The sequence below is a fragment of the Cupressus sempervirens genome, chromosome 7, assembly GCF_028749045.1.
Source record: "Cupressus sempervirens isolate cs-2001-9-10 chromosome 7, ASM2874904v1, whole genome shotgun sequence".
NCBI classification, from domain to species: Eukaryota; Viridiplantae; Streptophyta; class Pinopsida; order Cupressales; family Cupressaceae; genus Cupressus; species Cupressus sempervirens.
In genome coordinates, this window is record NC_143124.1 from 733,143,164 (window position 1) to 733,164,338 (window position 21,175).

At 36.2% G+C, this 21,175-nt stretch overlaps 1 protein-coding gene across 5 annotated transcripts in view; it reads right to left on the bottom strand.

The window, feature by feature from the left end:
* Positions 1-506: 506 nt before the first annotated feature.
* LOC149549323 (Mad3/BUB1 homology region 1) overlaps positions 507-21,175 on the bottom strand; it is a 60,931-nt gene continuing 40,262 nt past the window's right edge. For all 5 annotated transcript variants that reach the window (XM_089792772.1, XM_089792773.1, XM_089792774.1 and 2 more), the window contains exons 4-6: positions 3,884-3,965; positions 3,737-3,794; positions 507-3,603 (exon numbers count right to left, since the gene is read on the bottom strand). In XM_089792772.1, the coding sequence (XP_089648898.1) occupies positions 1,139-3,603; positions 3,737-3,794; positions 3,884-3,965 (2,605 nt within the window). In that variant the 3' untranslated portion in view covers positions 507-1,138. The remainder of the gene's footprint in view (positions 3,604-3,736; positions 3,795-3,883; positions 3,966-21,175) is intronic.

A 21,175-nucleotide genomic window follows, 5' to 3' on the forward strand; every position in this document is an offset into this window, starting at 1 on the left:
TTTCAACTAGACTCCTATTCTTCCCCAATGATGAAGACCTGGACTCCAAATCAGGCTTTGCCAATATCCTATCAGATTCTAGAATCCTTAGAATTTGACTAAGTGCTGAAACCTTACTAATAATTCCATTGCTCTATAGGCTTGACCCTGAAATGGGCATGACTTATATCTAGACTTGGTCACTTAAGCCCCTTGACTTGAAAGCACCAAAATTATCACTAACCTAAGGCCTACAAAGACATCTGCTCTACTGCCCAGAGGGTGTCCCCATTTGCAATGTGGTGATGGTGTGAAGAGTTTACAACAATACTCTTCAGTAATAATTTTTCTGTTTATAGGGTGAACAAAACAGCTAGTATACATATATTTGGATGCATGCATGCAAAATAAAAGAATGGCTGCTACAGACCAATATAAAAATGAACACAGTTTACAACACCATTTATAAGACTGCATCCTAACTTGGGCATTTTTATACAACCAAAAATGAAGTTCAAAGACCAGAATTGAATGAACAGGTGAGTCAAAGAAATTTCAAATACTGAAACAATTTAGTTGCTGGTAACACATATATGGTGTAAGAATTTTTCAGGAAAATCAAAATTCACGAAAGCTAATAGTAGTCCATAAAAAAATTCAAAGACACTTGTAACTTTGTAATCTAGTGCAGGCATGCCCAAGCCAAAATGATACAACTTGTAATAGTTGACATGAAGAGATTAGCACCCATTTTGCCTTTTCTTAGAAACCAATATCAAGCCTCATTCATTGACAACCCCCTTGCTCATTCAGCAAAGACCCTCTCCTTTTCTAATTGCAACTGTACATGCCCCATACAGAGCTTGCACAGCTTTTCTCTTGATAGATACCTCAGTAGCAAATGATCATGCATGCAAATCATAGAGATCTCTATCCCTAAATCTCCCAGATAGAAACAAATCTTTCTGCACCATTATTATTCATGACCTTTATCCACATGCCAAGTACTGTGGCCACCAAAAACAATCTCTTTAAAAAATTGGTACAGCTTGCAAGTTGCTCCGGAGGTTTAATATTCTTCAAACCACATTATATTATCCACAAATTAATAACTTGAGCTGGCAACATAAAACCAAGGCTTTGAAGATCTCTCCTATTCCTAGAATTGTTCATCAATAAACACCTCAAAGCATCCTGCTGACTTACAAACGTCCTCATCTTTAGACTTCTCAAACAATACAGATGACTTTTTTTGTATGTCAAGGGAGTTCTCGTTATTACTGTAATTACAATCCCTATTTTCATTCTCAATTAACTGAAAATCTTTAGCTTCTTGAACAGAAGAATTGCATTCCCCTGTATTATTGGGCAAAAGAACTTGCTGCTCTAAATCTTCATTTTCCATATCTTCATCTGTGAGTATCCAAGGACCTTTGCACGGTTCCTTACTTGTTCCAGCCATTCGTGTCAGACAACTCCTTTTTGGATAGTCAAAGGAAAAAGACTGACGAAACATATCATTTATGTCTGCCATGGCTTCTTTTGTATTGATAGTAGGCTCAACTAGACCATGATGGCAAGCATCCTCTATTTCAGTATCAGCAAGGGTAGAATCTACAATTTTTCTTATGACAATTGTGTCCTCGTTGCAGGTCTTCGAAGACAAATTATCAGCTGGAGGGAATTGTCCATCTTGATAAACTTGAAATGGTGGAATGGAAGAGCCTCTTTGTTGAAGTTTTCCAGATTTGTTCAATGTCTTCTCCTGCATCCTTTCATAACTTTCATTAATAGATATGTGTCCATCTTTTAGAGATGTAAAATCCTCAGATGAATTCACTGTTCCTGGAACTTCTTTTAAGGGATCACGCATAAGATTTTCATCTACAAATATCTCTAGGTCATTATTGCATGAAACAGAAGAATCATGTGTCTTCCCTAAACTGTTTATAAAGCATCTCTGTTTGACTCCCTGTTCCTCCAAGACCTCATCAGAAAATATCTGAAAGTTTTTATCAGGTTTGAAAGTCTTAGCACTTGGTGGTTGGTTTTTACCTTTTGGCTTGTCAAATTGCAGTGGCTTTAAAAACATCATGTTTATTTCTTCCATTGCTTCCTTTGTATTAATAGTTGGATCAACAAGACCATGATGGAATGATACTTCTAGTTCTTTATTATTACCAACTATAGCAGAATCTACAAATTTACGTATGACAATTGTGTCCTCACTGCAGAATTTGGAATTCGCGTTTATTTCTCCAACACTTCCAAACTGTCTATAACCATCTTTTTCTTTTGAGTTCTTAACATTTTCCTCTATTATAGGAATTCCATCTTGATAAAACTCTACCGGTACAGAAGAGAATCCATGGTGTTTGACCGTATGATGGCTCCCTTTAATATCAGCCAATACTGACAATTCTTGAAGGGAAGAAATATTCTTAGATGAAACAGATTGAACGGAGGAATTATAGCAAACATTTTCATCAATAAACACCTGCAAGTCCTTCTCCAATGGATTATAAGGGGTTTCTCCCTCAGATGCTTTCAAAACTTCATCAACTAATACCTGGAAGCTACTCACAGGTTGCTTTGTTGTTTGCATCTTCCGTGCTTGATTTGCTGAATATGGTTTTTCAAACTTCAGTGGCTTTCCAAACATATTATTTATGTCAGCCATGGCTTCCTTTGTATTGATAGTAGGTTCTATCAGTCCATGATGATAAGCATCTTCTACTTGTTGAGTATCACCAACAATGGTAGAATCTACAAATTTGCGTATAATAATTGTCTCTTCAGTGGGGAACTTAGAAGGTATGACGGTTACAGAATCAGAAAATTCACCCAAAGGCTTTTGACTATCTATTTCCTCTAGCCCTCCACTGTCTTTTTTCCTCCCTCTGCTGCCTGTCCCAGGTAGATCTTCACAATCTTTGAAGAGTAGAATGGTGCTTCTCTCATCTTTAAAAGTTTGCTCCTGGGTGCTGCTTAAAATAGCATCTTTCAATGTTTCAAAATCTTTAACATCAACCAGCTCCTCTAATCTGTTTATTTCTTGAATGCCAGACTTATTTTCTTCCACAGCAGTCAAACCTTGTTCTACGAAGTCAGCTGTAACTGGAACTGAGACCAGTTGTTCATTCAAAGCATGGTCTTCCAAACTTTTCCTGGGTGATGTCTTAAAGTTCTTAACAGCAGGCTTGGTGATGTTGATTGCTTGACATGGATTCTTTCTTATTGGTTCATCAACATGATTTATGCTCAATTTAACTTCCTTTGTGTTAACAGTAGAACTAAAAGGCCCATCATTTGTATCACGTACTTCTTTGGCATGCCCACAGTGTAGACTTTCCTCTAAGCTGAAAGTATCTTGACAACTGGAATCACAAACCAAACCGTGCGCTGAAACCATTGTGCCCAACAGAGTTATACTGCTTTCTCCTTGTGAGTTTAATTTTCCTTTGTCTTGTTCCTTATCTTCCACAGACTGTAAATTTGATCTATTAAATAAATTTCCATATCTGTACTCATATTTGTCAGAAGCTTGACCATCAGCGGTGCATTTGTCAGAATATGTGAGAATAGTTCCACCTTCTGAATATCTATCTGATTCAATCTCACCTCCTGTTGAAATGCAAAAGGTTGTCAATGTTAATTGTAAGCACCAACTCACAACACATAGTCAAAGCTCCCTTCTACATGCATGCTATTTACAATCTAAATTAAAGATGGTGAACAAACAAAGAAAAGTACAAACCCCTAATGCCCTTTGCCTGAATCTCTTCAAATCGAAGTGTTGCCCGTGCTTTTTTTGACTGGACAAATTAAAAGCAAAAAGATCAAAACAGGTACATGGTTTAGAAATATATATAAAATGCAATAAAAGGTCAAATAAAATTCTTACTTTCAGTTTTCTATTTCGATGAAGCATACGCTGAAGAAAACTATCATAGGATTGCTGTAAGCTTTCAGCAGGCTCTGCAAGTCTATACATGCGCAAACAAGCAATGACAGAACTCAGCCCATCGTCTCAGTAAAAGATAAGCTCTATGTTATTGGCTGGAATTAATTGCTCAGTTTTATCTCTAAATTTACATTTTATAACGCAGAAGTGCACGAAATCCAGATACTAGCTTATGTTTGCATGACTCACACAGGGATTGTAACTCTAGCTCACAAGTGCAACATTTGCAAACAATAACGCGCAGAAAATAAGCAAAAAAAGACAGCTTATTGGACCCATGGACAACATTATCATCCAAGTACTCAATACACTCTTTGATTCAATATGACAAACAAATACAGATCAATTGTTAGACATGAAGTTTCTTTCTTTCCAGTGTTTTCACCATTCTCTTATTACCTGCATGTTATCACAGTGTTTGAGTGTGTCGATATAATAAGTCATTTGAGCACAAGAAATTTTATGAGTTAGTCTTCCTGTCATTCCTTTATGGCAAAGGTTATGGAAATTCCTTGATATTAGCTAAACATGCGTTTGAAGTTGAGGGAAGACTGATGAATATACTAATCAAGTCTTCCTGTTATCCCTTTATGGAAAAGGCTATGGAAATTTCCTGATGTTGGCAAAACATGCCTTCGAAGTTTAGGGAAGACTGATGAATATACTAATGAAATAATATTCCCTTTGGCAAGCCATCCACAATGTCCACGTTATAAAGTTTCATCTATGTATTTTATGATACTTATAACTGCCATAGGTTACACATCAATCTTTTTTTTATCATGTTGACTATTCTAGGAGCATAAGTGTCTGAAAATTATTATTGTCATTTATGTGAAAGGTCAAACCAAGGCATTGCCGCTGAAAGAATCAATGGAGTTCAATAAGAAGTTAGATCTGACATGTCACTCAGATTAGAAGTGCCAATTACATTTAAATTGAATAAATATGTTGTTTGTTTATTTCTAGGGCCAGCTTTCCAAGGGGGTTTAAATCAAATTAATAGTCATGCTGTTATCAGGGCCTACCACTTGATATGGGTACACAATTTTAAAGTTAATTTGAATCAGTTCCGTTTGTGGGACAAACCTATCTTGGTGCCCAAGTTTATGTTCAAAGCTCTGAAAATATATAAAAGGCAAGGCCAACCTTGTTGAAGTGTCACCTCTCTTGGGCGAAGGGAAGCATGTGTGGGGTATAATGGAAGATAATTTTGATGTGTAAAACGTAAGAAATTAATGTAATAGCTTTACATACTAAGCAGGCCTGAAGGAGTTAAAAATCAGAATATATGAGCAGATGTATGAAGCAAATTTGAGCATATTGATGAAGCACATGTGAGGAGATTTACAACACAAACTTAACAGATTCACGAAGAATTATTGAGACAAATTTGGAGTAGATTCTGAAAGCGATTAGGTGCAGATTTGAAGATCATTATAACAAAATTGTTAGTAGATTTAAGGCAGATTTTGAAAAACATTTACCTTTGAGAAAATCTAAATTTTGTTGTAAGAGGTTGGTGCCTCTTCTCAAAAATGATTGATGTCTCTTACTAAGTTGGTACTGTTAGAATCACCATTGCTGTTACACCAAAAGCTCGAGCTGTCAATGAATGTCACAACAGCCAAAAACAAGAATCCACAAGAGGCAGTTAAGCACATGTCACAAATCCATCGATCTATGCTGAACAATACCTTCACCTAGAGGGGACAGAGGCACCGACCTCCCAACAATTCCTCCCTCAGCATGACCTGAGGGATTTGAACCTGTAACCCAGTGCTCTAATACCATTTGTTGGACTCACCACTACCGTTAAACAAAAAGCTCAAGCTGTCAATGAAAGTCACAACGGCCAGAGAAAAGGATCCACGAGAGGTGATTAAGCACATGTCACAAATCCATCAGTCTATGCTGAATGGTACCTTCACCTAGAGGGCAGGGGACAGAGGCACCAACCTCCCAACAAGTGCTTCGTCGTGGGGATTGGTGTATCCAGTGACACCTACAAATCATCTAAAGGTGATTGGTGTCTCTAGTGAGAATTTATAATACAAGCAATATTTTTTCGCGGTTTTCTTTGCAAGGCTTCCACTTAAATTATATGTTCATCTTGTGTTCCTAATAGTTTATTCATGCATTTTATGTTACTATTTTGGATGTTTAACTTTTGATGTATTGCAATATTGATTACTTAAGTTCTGATAGAAAAAGTATGTTGTTATATGTATACCAATTGATTTATTTTTTTATACAGGATACTTGAGGTACAAGAGGATTTGTGATGACTAGTTGGAGGCTTGTGGCTATCCAGCCATGTAAAAAACAACCCATACAAGAAAAGCTTTAAAATAATTTAAGTCTTTTTTGTACGGATCGCTTTTCAGTTGGCTGCATAGATGTTTCCTAATTGGAGGCTCTATGATGGACAATTCAGAGTGGAGTAAATGGTGTACTACAAACATCGTGCAAAGAAAACAGAAAACAAAAAATTCTTAATGATAATTGGTGGTTCAATGTGAGGCAATTAAATTATTAATTTCAATAAATTGTTGGTTTTCATTTTATTTATAGATTTTAAATTTAGAGTTTGATTGTGCATTCTATTTAAAAATTCTGATTTAATTTTTCTAAATTGTCTTTTTCCAAAATTTTGTTTACAGATAGGTTTGTTCCTTTATTTAAGCAGTTGCAGATGTCATTAGATATGCTGATACGGACACTCTGAATATTGGAGAAATTTATGAGACATTTGGTATCATGTCTGGAAAAATAAAGCAGGCAATTTCAAACAAGGATTCTAATTTGAGATTATATGAGCAACACATTAAGCCCACTGTGATGCAAACGTGGAACACTTTGAATACCCGCTTCATATTGCAACCTTTGCTCTCAATCCTGAATTGTATGCAGCAAAAGCTGTGAGGTTGATACGGACACTCTGAATATTGGAGAAATTTATGAGACATTTGATATCATGTCTGGAAAAATAAAGCAGGCAATTTCAAACAAGGATTCTAATTTGAGATTAAATGAGCAACACATTAAGCCAACTGTGATGCAAACGTGGAACACTTTGAATACCCGCTTCATATTGCAACCTTAGCTCTCAATCCTGAGTTGTATGCAGCAAAAGCTGTGAGGTTGCTTCCTTGTGATCACAAAGAGGTGAAAGAAGGGTTAATGAAGACTCTTAGGAAAATGTATTCAACTGAGAAGTCAAGTTTACGTCACATGCAATGGCTTGCCTTTACTAATACCCGTGATCCAACATTCAGCAAGCCAAATGCAAAGACAGATAAAGCTACATTAACTCAAAATGTTTCTATTAGCTACAGTGGCTCAAAAATATTCTATTAGCTACATTAGCTCAAAGGATCCTATTGGATGGAAGAAATGGCATGGCAAAGATGCCTTAGTGTTGAGAATGCTTGCTATTCGCTGTGAGGTGTTCCAAAGGGTGCCACCCAAATTGATGAGGAAACCTGACTGATTGCTCAGAATTCAATTGTATGTGAAAGCCCCTCAAAACACAGTGGCAGTGACTCAGAGTCAAACTCTGATTTTGATGCACTGTTGGGAGATGCCAAGTAGAAGCAGCCTCCTAATTTCACCACAATGTTTTTAATATTTTTATCATTTAAGACTTTGTCATTTCGACATTTGTAGTGCAAGCTTTAGCCTTACAGCATTTGGTATAACCATTTTCTACTTTTATGTCATATGCCCATTTACAATGAATTATGGAAACAATCACATATTAATGTAGTCGACTCTCATGTAAACTCTTTTTTTGTGTATTAAAGATATATGTCAAGATGATGAATGTCTCATAGTTGTCATTAATGTTAATATATGAATATCTGATACTTCCTTATAAAATTGGTATTTTTTATATAATCACTGACCATTCTCCATTAAAATGGACTTAAAAATATCAATCCCCAAACCACATTCCCCCATCCAAAAATCTTGGCGAAACTTTTTCTTTGTTCCCTTATTACCTATCTACAAAACTTAAATGGTGTTCCCTATAGTGGATAACATATTGAGAGGAAACTCAAAGCTGATAAAAGGATTAGTAAAATTTATTTAGACTCATAGATAAGCTTTCCTAATGCATATGATTTGACACACTATTTCGCTGCTTTTCCATTTCAGTATTGAGTTTTGGCAAAAGGAAAATTACATATCCCAAACAAAAGAAGCTCCACAAATAATAGAAAAGTTTAACATGGCAAATCTCTAACTATCAAACAAAAGTCAAGTTAGGATTGAAACTATTCTCCATCATGACCTCATAAATTTGAATAAGAACTTACAAAATTATTTGAGACAAGATCTATCAACCCTAGATTTAAGCTATGTTCAAAGTCTTCTCTTCGAGAATGTTAACTAAATAAATCTAAGAGATTCCAAGTTCACTAAAAACAAAGAAATTATTCTAAGAAAAAATAAACAAAGTTTTAACAACTCAAATAGATGAATATGTCTGGGATTCAAGACTACATATTAAATTATTGTGTAGGATTATGTCCACTTTTATGGATCAGCTGCAAATAAAAATTGTCACAAAAACTCTTCCAGGCTAACAATAGGTGGAAGATGCAAGTGCAAAATGTGAAACAATATGTGTTTGAAAAAACCTAGATTATCTCATTTTTTAATAACTAAGAGCTACAGTAATGCTTCGTGGCATTTTCAAGGATTTAGTCAAGTTAGTAAATAATCCAATTCACCAAACATAAAAATAACCTACATCAATGCTTAACCTGAGAAAAGCGCAAAATCTTAAGAAATTAAGTTTAAATACCTCAAAAACCGATGTGGGTTTCTTGGCATCAGATGTAGAGGTTGAGGCAAATGCTAGAGCGAAGGCAGGTGAAAGCCACCTAAATGCACCTCTTAGGCATCCGGAGGCAAGTGGAAGTCATTTCACTACACACCTTCAAGTGCATGGGAGGCACTTTTGGGTGGCTTCCACAGGCATTTGGGCACCTCCAAGAGCATTTGCGGCCCAAGCGCTTGAAAAGGCTTTTCTTTATTCTTGCCACTTAAAACATTCATTTAGCACATGAGGAAAGTACTTTTTCAACCTATTTTTGCTCCTAAACCCTAAATCATCCCTAAAAGAGACCAACCACTCTTCATCTCATTTTGTTTGCAGCAAGACTCTTTTCCCATTTGGTCTCCATTTTGGCATTTTGAAGGCAAGGTGATTATTTTCGAAGAGATTGTTCATGGGCCAAGAGGTAGCTTCCACAAATGATTTTTAAGCATCTAAGGTAAGAAATTGATCCCATTCTTGAGTTCCTTAATGAATTTTCTGAAGATTTGGATGACTTTTTTCAAGCTTGTGAAGAAATTTTTCAAGTTTTTTTTCCTTTTCTTTTTTTTTGAAAAAATAAATAAAAGAACAAGTTTAGCAATTGATTTTAGTTTTTCTATATCATTTTTTTGCATTTGTATGCTTCATGTTTATAGCTTCTCTCTAGTTTAAATTTATTTAATTTTTTATATAGGCATATCAAGAAATTAGATTATATTGTGCAAGAATGACAGCCACCCATAGTCAAAGTTTAGTACGAGGGCAAGGAACCGATATCTTTAAAATTGATGTAGGATCTCCTTTACGAAGACATACCACAAGAACTCAAAGGTTTCCAAAGGTGGCTCATATATTTGGAAGTGTAATTATTGACAAAGAAACAAAGGAAAACCATTCAACAGCACATATTGCCAAGTCAAACTTCATTTTATGCACCCTGTTGGTAAAGGATTTGTAATGTGCAAAGGCACACAACAAATAGCTTCATTAGTAAAAGAACAAGAAGCAGATGATAAATTGATAAAAAGATCAAAACAAAGTTTTTATCAGCCTCCATCCTCAAAGAAAACAATGCAATTACCCACAGAACCAATTGTATCCTCCAAAAACCCATTCTTGCAAGTACCTATACTGCGAGAGGAAGAGGTAGAAGTGGAAAATATTGCCCACAAAAGAGGTTTACTGGACATTGCATTTAAAATGGAGGCATAGAGGCACGTTGCCTCTATGCCAACAGTATTCCTTTCAACTTGGTGAGATCATCATATTGGAAGGAAATGGTGACAACCATAAATAAAGCACCAGTTGATTACACAAGTCTCGTGTAGGAAAAGGTGTGCACCACTTTATTGCAAAAAGAGAAGGCTTGTGTAGAGAAAGCTATTCAAGAAATTAGAAACTCGTGAAAAACTTCAAGTATTTCTATTGTTTGGGATGGATGAAAAGACACAAGAAATGGTGACAGCCATAAATAAAGCACCGGTTGATTATACAAGTCTCGTGTAGGAAAAGGTGTGCACCACTTTATTGCAAAAAGAGAAGGCTTTCGTAGAGAAAGCTATTCAAGAAATTAGAAACTCACGAAAAACTTCGAGTGTTTCTATTGTTTGGGATGGATGAAAAGACACAAGAAATCGGCCATTGATGAATGTGATTATAGTGTCACCCCGAAGGCGCAATGTTTTTTAAGGCAATTCATTGTAAAGGGGAAGTGAAAAATTCACAGTCCATTTCCAAAATTCTCATCGAGGCCATAGAGATGGTGGGAAGTCAGAATGTAGTCTAAGTGATTACAAATAATGCAAAACTTGTAGAGGTAATGCTAAAGGTCATCCATCGCCCACGCCTGGGACCCCTCTTCGCAGAATGTAAAACGTTATGAGGGTTGTTTGATGAGAGATCAGAGTTTGAGGGAAATCCACCGTGGATCCCCAAATATAGCAAAGTTCGGTAATTTGAGGAATTTGTCAACCACAGTACTATTTGTTGTCATCATTTCCCTTAGGAATAGATTAGAATCTCTAAACCCTATCCCATTTCATTTTTGCACATTTCGTGAAAACCCAAAAAAGTACTTTGTTGCAAAACCTTTAGAGAGCTCCCACATCCAGTATGCCTTGAAATGAATTTGAGTAAATACACGTAAGGCCCCTTGTGATCCTCAACAAATCACATCAACCACGGAGCTTATCCACAGCCAAGACCTAACACTGAAGGAACCTTGGAGTCATTGTATGATCTTCTAGCAATCTGAGCATACACGAGACTTTGTTCAAGAGAGGATAAGATATTTCAGTATTTTTCTATTGTTTGGTGGGTCATAAAATACACATCAACAAAAACTAGCGCTAGGAGGGCCTTAACTGAAACGTTTAACAGAAGTTTTACATACTAGAGCACATTAATTCATCCCCACCTGAGGTACATTGAAGATCCTTGAGATTCACTCTACGAGCACACAAATTGAAAGAGTTGAATTTTGATCCAAAGCCTAGGTGAGGAAAGAAAGAAGTATCTACAAGTCAAAGTTCACCAAGTGTGGCCGATCTCACAAGGATATTCCAAACTCCACCACCTCAGCATCAAGCAAAAGGATCGACCCGAGAAGGAGTTCCACAAGGAGCTACACCAATTCAATAGTTATTTGTGCAAATAACTATACAAGTCGTCACACCCGCAATTGTCCAACAAGTTCCAACAATGGCACAATAATGGTGTCCGCAGAATGCATCACCCGTTGAAACATTTGCCGCCTACCACAAAATGCCAAAGAATCCTAAACACTTTTGTTCTAAATTCTTTGTGAATGATGTCAACCGCACTGTTGATGAGCACGTTAAGATTTTTGAGGATTTCCTCTAGAATAGAAGTCTGCAAGAAGAGGATGTTGCTTGCAGATTGTTCCCTTATTCATTGGGAGAGTGTAATGTCCCCATCTTTTTAGCATGTCAGTAGAATTCTTAGCCTTTACATTCTTCGAAGGCTAAGTGGAGAAATAAGGAGAAATTAATTAAATAAATTTCTTATAAAATCATTAAATAAATTTAAATTAAAAGGTGACTTTATATTTAATTAATTTAATTTTCTAAAAGCACAACTATTTATTGTATTGGAAAGGGAAGCTTCTAAAGAGTGTATTTTCTAGAAGTACAATAGTGCAATTAAATAATATTTTATTTCCTTCTAGAAGGGTGAGGGAAAAGAATAAATAGAGGCAAAAGCTTCATTGCTAGGCATCCAATTATTGTCAATTTTATTTGATATAAACTTGAGAGAAGAAACTAAGGGTCTCAGATTTCAGTTAGCCATTGGAGAATGTCAATTCTTTAGTGTCGCAACCATTTGAGGTGGTGAAATATCCACTAAATTTGGCATTTAGGAGAGCTTCATTCTAGAGTCTTATTTGTGCTTAAATTAGAGAATACATTTATTGTTGGCTGCTACAGTTCCGTGAACAGTGACGTGAATAGTACCCGCGCTACAGTACTTGACTTGATTATGATTGCAATTTCATCTCCTTCATTGGGCGATTTGTATATCAGGTTCTACAATCAATTTGCATCATTTAAATTGGTCATTTGGCATTGTAAAGGTGGCTGTCATAAATAGCTGTAGATGCACATTTTATATCAGATTTATAATGTCATTTCTAATCCCTTTTTTGGGGGGTTGCAAAGCCAAGAGCCTTGGAATATTATGTTAAGCATTGGATTAGAAAATATCTCACTAAAGCAGTGATAAGTTGCAGGTCTATATATTTGATGTAATGTGCATATTTATATCTTCCATGCTTGACATAATAATATGCATGCCAAGAATTTGACAAAATAACAATTGGCTGTAAGTGCACATTTTTCATTTAGAATTCATCTATATGCATTTGAAAAGCCAAAAGAGAATTGCATATGCATTTAGTTTTTTTCTTAGATACAGTAGTAATCAATTACAGGCTTTTAGATTCCCTTTGATATCATTTGAAGCAAGCATAATTAGTCTGAAACTCAGAAACAGCAAGCATAGAGATCATATTGGAAGTGTTTGACAATTTTCCTTGACCTACAAATCAACAAGTTGAGGTTCGAACTGACAAAGGATATTATAGTGGTACCAGAGCTTGCTTGCAAAGTGTTTGACGAAATGTCAAACAAATGAATTAGAGAAGAGTTTGTGTTTGATGAAGTTATAACCGGTTGGGGTTATTACAATGGTATCAGAGCTTGCTTGCAAAGTGTTTGACAAAATGTCAAACAATTGAATTTGAGAAGAATTTGGTGTTTGATGAAGTTATAATTGGTTGGGATTATTACAAAGAGGAGACTTTCTACCGGTATATCAACCTACCTTTGAATTCAATACAAACTTGGAAACAACTGAAGGATGCATTCCTTGAGTAGCTCAACTTGCCTATCACCCCTATTGAATTGTATATGCAACAAATTGAGATAAGGAGACAACAATGTGAACCAATTTGTGCTTTCAACAACTAATTTCAGAGGGTTTATTCAAGATTTTGTGACCCATATCACATAGGAGATGATACAGCACGACCTATCTACTAGTCACCCCTAGATTGTTTCACATCCATGTTTGTTCAAAAAACTCATCAGGCTCCTACAAGTATGATTCAAGCATATGCGGAGGCTGAGAAAGTTAGTTTGCAATCACCTACAACAGCGAATGGAACACCCCCACTACTTTGGAAATGCAAATACATTAAATCAAGGAGTTTTCAATTATCCAAAATAGTTGGTGTTGCATCTTGGAGCTCCTCTATCACAGGCAATGCCCACACAACCGTTTTATCTTCAAAACACAACAACTTGTACAAGGACTCAAGAGCAAAAAGATGAGATGAAGGACTTCATTGAACAAGTGAAAAAGTTATCCACTGAGGTCACTTACCTCAAAAATCAGAATAATCAATTGCAAAATGCACAAAGAAATTATCAGTCATATCAAGGTAACAACCAAGGTTATCAAGGGAATCCCCTCAATATCACAACAGAAATCAAGGACACAACAAGGATTTCATCAAAGTAATCAAGGATATTGAAGTAATAACCAAGGTCGTCAAGAGAATAATTTTGGATATCGTAATAATAACCAAGGGCATCAAAGAAGATCATGGAACACCAATCCAAATAATAGAGGCATACCTTCACCATTGGACAATCCTCGATCTTCTAAGAATCGACCAGCTAATAAAGTTTTCTTAGCAGAAGCCACACTATCTAGATGGTGTAGATTACATGAGACAAACCAACATTCTGAGTTGCAATGTCAGGAATTTCAAAGAGCAGCTAATATTTTCAAGGGAGAAGTAAGGAACCTTGCCACATCTAAGAATCCTCCTCCTACAGAATATAAGATAGTGTCGGCACCAAGATATGATCAAGCATTGGTTTTTGATGGTCTTAAGTTTCCTCCCCCTGATTCCCATGATTGCATGTCAATGCTAATCACAAGTTCCCACCTGCTTCAGCAAATAGTCCTGTGGAGACACCACATTATCAAGTTCCACTAGAAAATCAACCTCCACCAGTGTCCCCAAATGAATCACTACATAAGGACAGATTTTTATTCCCTCCTCTGTACAACAATGTCTTGGTGGAAGGAAGAAGGAACAAGTAAAGTGAAAGCTTTCGAACAAACATCTGGTAATGCTTTGATAAAGACATATCAAAGGAATTATAGGAACCATGAGCCATTGACATCATCAATTCCTCCAAATAACTTTTCAATTCCAGTGCATCCCAATGCAAGCAAACATCCTAGTCCCCTCAAAGACTCACCCAAGTATGAACAATCCACAAACTCTCAAGGAGACAAAGGTCATTCATCCATGATGAATTCTTCACAAAGTGAGAAGAGACGAAATAATCTTCAATCTTCCACACAACAAGGACAACAAAGGCAAAATAAAAATCAAGGACAAAAATAGAAAGGAAGTCCTCCTGGAGAGGAATTGAAGAGATTGAGTTCTTGAGTACTACAAGAATTCAAGAACACCAAAGTGAGTCTTCCATTATATGAATGGATGAAAATTCCAAAAATTAGAGATACATTGTTGGGAAGTTTAAATGATTCCTTTACGAAGATTGTTTCTCAAAATGTATCACATCTACCAAGAGGGGCATCTAATGTCCAGCAATCAAATTTTGCACAAAACACCAATGTAGTGGAGGACGTATTGCCATATGCATCTGGGCTTCCTTAGAATCCTTCAAATTTCATTGGAATGGTACAAAACTCTGTAGATGATCTAAAGGTTGCATCCAATGGAGAAATCTCCCAAAATGGCCCACCATATGAAATGATTAGAGATAATTCTTCTATAGTGGAAAGCTCCATGACAACGCAAAATGGGAGAACTTCTGTACTTCAAAGTGCAGAAGCCAATGATTTTTTATCAAGGCAATGAGGAAGCTGCACCTTTCCGAGTATCAATTGAATTTTTGGGAAGATGTTACATGACTATTTAATCGACTCTAATGCATCAAATAATGTAATGCCTCTTGACATATGTAGAAGGTTAGGGTTGGTTCCACTTCAAATTGATAAGAAGGTTACACATTTGGATAAAACCGAGGTCCAGTCATGAGAGAATTGAATAATATTAACATGCAATTAGCATTTGACCCACATGTTCAAAGATGTATTGATATATCTGTTGTAAATATTCCAGAAGGATATTCTAGTAGGGATTGGGCATAGAAAGTGAATGGATAAGTTGCAACAGACTTTTCACACATGTGGCTTCCATGGAAGGGAATCCCCAATCAAATAAGGATAGTAAGCACTCGAAGGCTCCAATTGTTGATCACTAAGTACGGCAAAGATAATGAAATCTTATTCATAGAGACCACTTTGGGATCATATGTTCCTAAAATAAGAGAAATTATGATGTTGCAAGGTTATAATCAAGGGGAATGTCCTAATGTGATTTCCAATTTCACAAAGGTACATGTTGGGGATAACCCAGAAACATCGTTGAATGAAGGAATGTTCGAGAATTTTAGAAATTTGGCTTGAAAAGTGTTAGACAAGATATTGAATTGGGAAAAGATGCCTCCATTAAGATTTTGTTGTTACCCAATTGGTGTAGAATACATAATGCTTTTCATTTTGAGATATCATGCACCATGTGCAAATATGCAATTGCACAAGTATCGAAAACAATCTCACAAGCATGTGTAGCAAAAAATGGGTCAAAATTGAACTCATTACATATGGAAATTTTAGAGCCACAACAGGAAAGAATGCAAAAAGGCAAAATAATTCAAGAAGGTGAAGTAAGACAAGAACATAAAGAAATCAAAGAGTCAAATGTAAAACTATATGAAGAATATGCAAATGATCAAGTATGGACCCCATCCTTTGATGGATCCAAATCAAAGAAAGGTGGTGAGGTCGGTGTTGAACTCATCAGCCCAACTGGAGAAACATATTTGGCAGCACACAGATTACAAATTCCATGCACAAACAATGTGGCTGAGTATGAATCATTAGTCATTGGATTGGTCCTCACTATCCAAAAGGGTGCCAGAATTTTACATATACGTGGAGATTCAAACATAGTAATTGGGCAAGTTCGTAAGAAATATACATGCCATGATAAAAGATTGGGTCATTATCACAACAAAGTTTGGGACTTGATCAAAAGCTTTGATGCTTTCAATATTAAAAGGATAAGTCAAACAAGTAATCCTCTGGCACACTCTTTGGCACAATCTACATGTTCATTACAGCCATTGGCGATGGATTGTGTAAAGAAATTCACAATTGACCTAACTTTAGTACCATCAGTTCCTAACAACGTCACGAATTTCCAAGTGTTTGAAGATGATAATGATATCCTCAATTTTCTGACAAGCTCAAGGGTCTTTGAAGCACAAGTGATAGATGAAGGAAAACAAAAAGAAGCTCAGTTTGAAATTAATGAGATTCTGAATTTAAGGACGAACACCATTTCTAAGGGAATTGTTGAACTACAAAGAAATTTTGATACGGACAAACTAAATGCCCTCAAGTACCAAAATACCGAAGGAGGGGAATGTGAAAAGGTAAACTTGGGAACCAAAGAAAATGTCAAAAATGTATTTATTGGGAAAGTTTGTACTCCCATTGAAAAGGAAGAAATCTTGAAGATTATGAGGGAATTCTCTAATGTGATTGTTTGAGGATATGAAGATTTGATGACATATGATACATCCCTCGGCACACATACTATTAAACTAAAACCAAATAGTAAGCCATTTAGACAAAGGGAGAGACCGATAAATCCATTCTTAGAACCACTAATACACCAAGAAGTGAAGAAGTTGTTATCAGCCAAAATTATATTCCCATTTCGACACTCAACGTGGGTCGCCAACCTTGTTCCTATTAGAAACAAGAATGGAAAGATAAGGTTATCCGTAGATTTCAGAAATCTTAACAAAGCTTCAGAGAAAACAATTACCTGGTGTCATCGTTAGATAAAGTGATACAAGTCGTTAACGGTTCTCAAATTATGTCATTTTTAGATGGCTATTCTGGATATAATCAAGTGATGGTAGAAGAGGAAGATAGACTAAAAACTGGATTCAGAACTAAATGGGGCACATTTGCTTATAAAAGAATGTATTTCGATTTGATCAGTGCGGGAACCACATTTCAAAGGACCATGAATTATGCTTAGAGAGACTTGGTAAAGAAATGCATCATCATAGACATGGATAATCTCACAATATTTTCTCAATGCAAAGAAGACCACATCAATGAATTGAAGAGAATCTTCCAAAGATGTAGAAAATATGGAATTTCCTTGAATCCAAAGAAATGCATGTTTGCTATCACTGAAGGAAAATTGTTAGGACATGTAATATCAAAATGAGGAATCTCAATCGATCCTAAGCGCATCGAGGCAATATCAAAGATAAAATTACTAGCTAGTTAGAAAGAATTGAAGTCATTTTTTGGAAAAAATAACTTCGTATGGAAGTTCATAATTGGATTTGCAGAGAAAAAGGCATTTGAGGAAATCAAGCAACCAATTGTGGATGCTCCTATTTTGTTGAGCCCGTATTTCACCAAGCCTTTCTATATATATTCCTTTGCTTCAAAGCATACCTGTGTAGCTATCCTCACCAGAAGGTAGATGATCAAGATAAACATCCTATTGCACTCATGAGTTCACATTAAAAATTGCAGAAGTGAGATACCCAAATGTTGAGAAACAAGCTTATGCTTTGGTAAAGGCGATAAAGAAATTCAAACATTGCATTCTAAGAAGCAAAAAATACGCAATAGTTCCTAATGCTACAATTAAGACATTGCTAATGCAAAATGAGTTAGGAGAAAGAAGAGGAAAGTAGATGGCAATCATTCAAGAATATGCCATGGAGATACAACCTATGGAGCTAGTACGAGGACAAGCTCCAGCTCAAACCCTATCTACAACTGGCTCCAGGTTATTGTAACAAGTGTATGTGTTAGAAGACGTATCCCCAAATGAATGGTATAATGATGTTGTTCACTACTTGCTAAATCATAAGTCTCCATCACACTTAAATTTTGTGCAAAAGCGTTCATTGAGAATGAAGAGTCAACAATTTATGCTTCAAGGATTTGTGCTATATAGGAAGAACCATGACAGGGTTTATCTAAGATGTGTTGGGAAGGAAGAGGTTGGACACATCATCGAACATTTTCATAGTAAATATGGAACTAGTCATGGAAGTGGTTTACCTATGGCTCATCAAATCTCAAGAGCGGCTTACTATTGGTCAACATTGTTTAAAGACAGTTATGAACGTGTGAAGACTTGTCACACATGCCAAATACCTAAGACAAGTGAAAGAAACCCCACTATGTCACTACAACTTGTTATTGAAGTAAAACCGTTTGCAAAGTGGGGATTGGATTTTATTGGTCCCATTAATCCGCCATCTTTAGGACACCATCAGTACATTCTAGCTGCTATAGATTGATACACTATATGGACTAAGGCTCAATCACTGAAAAATAGCACAACAAAGGTTGTCATCAAATTCCTCCAAGAAAATATCATTACTAAGTTTGGATGTCCCCATGCATTTGTATGTGATAATGGACCTACGTTTAGATCCTTGAACTTTTCAAATTGGTCATTTGACTGTGGGATTACACTCAAATTTTCATCAAACCGCTATCCACAAGGCAATGGGTTGGACAAAGCAACAAACAAGAATCTGTTGAGTGCAATAAAGAAGTTGCTAGACAATAATCATAGAGATTGGCATACAAAGATGAGGTTCTTTAGGGACATCTCCATATCATCTGGTCTATGGACAAGATCCAATTTGTCCTATCTAATTGAGGATTCCAATATTACGATTCATGCAATAATAAATGGAAGGTGAAGATAGAGTGCAGACATGATTGGCTCAATTGTTATACTTAGAGGAAAAGAGAGATGAAGCCTTGGAAAAGTTTGCTAAACATCAAGGAGTGGTCAAGAGATGGTTTGACAAAATGGCGAAGGTTAAAGAATTTTGAATTTCAGATTTGGTACTTTGCGGAGATAAGGCATGTGAAAAGAAAGGTGGACATCACAAGTTTGACAATCTATAGAAAGGTCCTTATCAGATTTTTGAAATAGTAGGAGATAATGCATTTAAGTTGAAGACTCTAACAGGGAAGGAAGTCCCATTGCTTGTCGATGGGCAATTCTCAAGCATCATTTTTGCACTTAGGTTTCCTCTTAGAAGCCTACATTGTACATAGTAAATTTAAGTTTCCCTTCTACTCTTGTTCTGGTTTTCCTTTTGGTGTGTTTTGCTTTCCTTTTAGTTAGGTTGGGACTTTTGCTTTTTCTCCCCTATTCTTTTCTCCTTTCACTTCCCTCTCCCTTGTGGGAATTTTGGCTTTGTAGTTTAGATTGTTTTGGCTTTGTATGCTTGTGTTTCGGTTTTCCCTGGGATGTCTTCCTCAAGTGGTTTGGTTTTCTTTTTCTTTTCTTTTGGTTTGGTTTTGGCTTTTGCCAGGTAGCACGTAGTTGTGAGTCTTTTTGCAAGTGGAGTGGTATTGTAATTCGGTTACCTCATTTGAATATTCTACTGTGTCTTTTCTATCTCATTTCTTGGATAATTGTTATGAAGAGCATTGAAGTCTTTGGTGTCCTTATGTTTTCATTGGGTTGAAATGCATACTTGACTCAGAAGGATAATCATACATTGTGTCTTGATACTTGAACTCTGAGATTGCCATATATTTTACACACTTAACTACTTCTCTAAATCCTTTTTAATTTCTTTAGGAGAAGTCATGAATTGTGAAAAATTTAAAATCTTGCTTTAGGGCCACTGTAACTCCTAAACCCATAGTAAGCTCTATTGCTTACAAGCCAAGAGAAAAGAAAGAAATGCAATACCAATTGAAAAGGAATATTAAGAGAAAAGAAATGATGAAATAACAGAATTGGCTTTGGGGGTACAAAAAAATCTCCATAGGTGTTCAAAAGAATAATCCACCGAACGTGGAGCAATCTCTATTGGTTTTACAACAATCCCATCAGGGCTATGGAAACCTGACTGGCAATGGGGCAACGTCTAGGATGCTTTTGAAGTCAAGACGAACTTATAACTTGTCATGACTACTCCTAGGATTTCTAAGTGCTCTTGTCGAACCAGAATTAACTCATTTGCACACAATTCGATTATTGCAAAGTAACGGTGGTTTAATCCAATATATGATTCTTCTCCCCTTTTGAGCTTGTTTTCTTTCTAATAATGATATAAGATTGATTAACTAGAGTTTCAGAGTTCGGATTGAGTTTTATCCTTGAAATGTTTGCAACATTTCACCTGTGGATTGCCAAATGTTGTGACTAAACATCACCCATCGCGCACGGTTAGGACCCCTCTTCGCAGGATGTGAAACGTTATGAGGGTTGTTTGATGACAGAGCATAGTCTGAGATCAATCCACCATGGATTCCCAAATGTAATGGAGCTCGATAATTTGAGAAATTTGTCCACGAGAGTACTATTTTTTGTCATCGCTTCCCTTAGGAATAGATTAGAATCTCTAAACCTATCCCATTTCATTTCTACATATTTCGTGAAAACCCAAAAAGTGCTTTATTGCAAAACCTTTAGATAGCTCCCACATCCAATATGCCTTGAGATGAATCTGAGTAAATAAACGTACGACCCCTTGTGATCATCAACAAATCACATCAACCACCGAGCTTATCCACAGTCAAGACCTAACATTGAAGGAACCCTGGAGTCATCGTATGATCCAATCTTAGCATACACAAGACTTTGTTCAAGAGAGGATAAAATATTTTGGTATTTTGTTCTACTATTTAGTGGGTTATAAAACATGCATCACCATGTACCATGGGTATATATATAGATATTTTTTAATATATATGTGTGC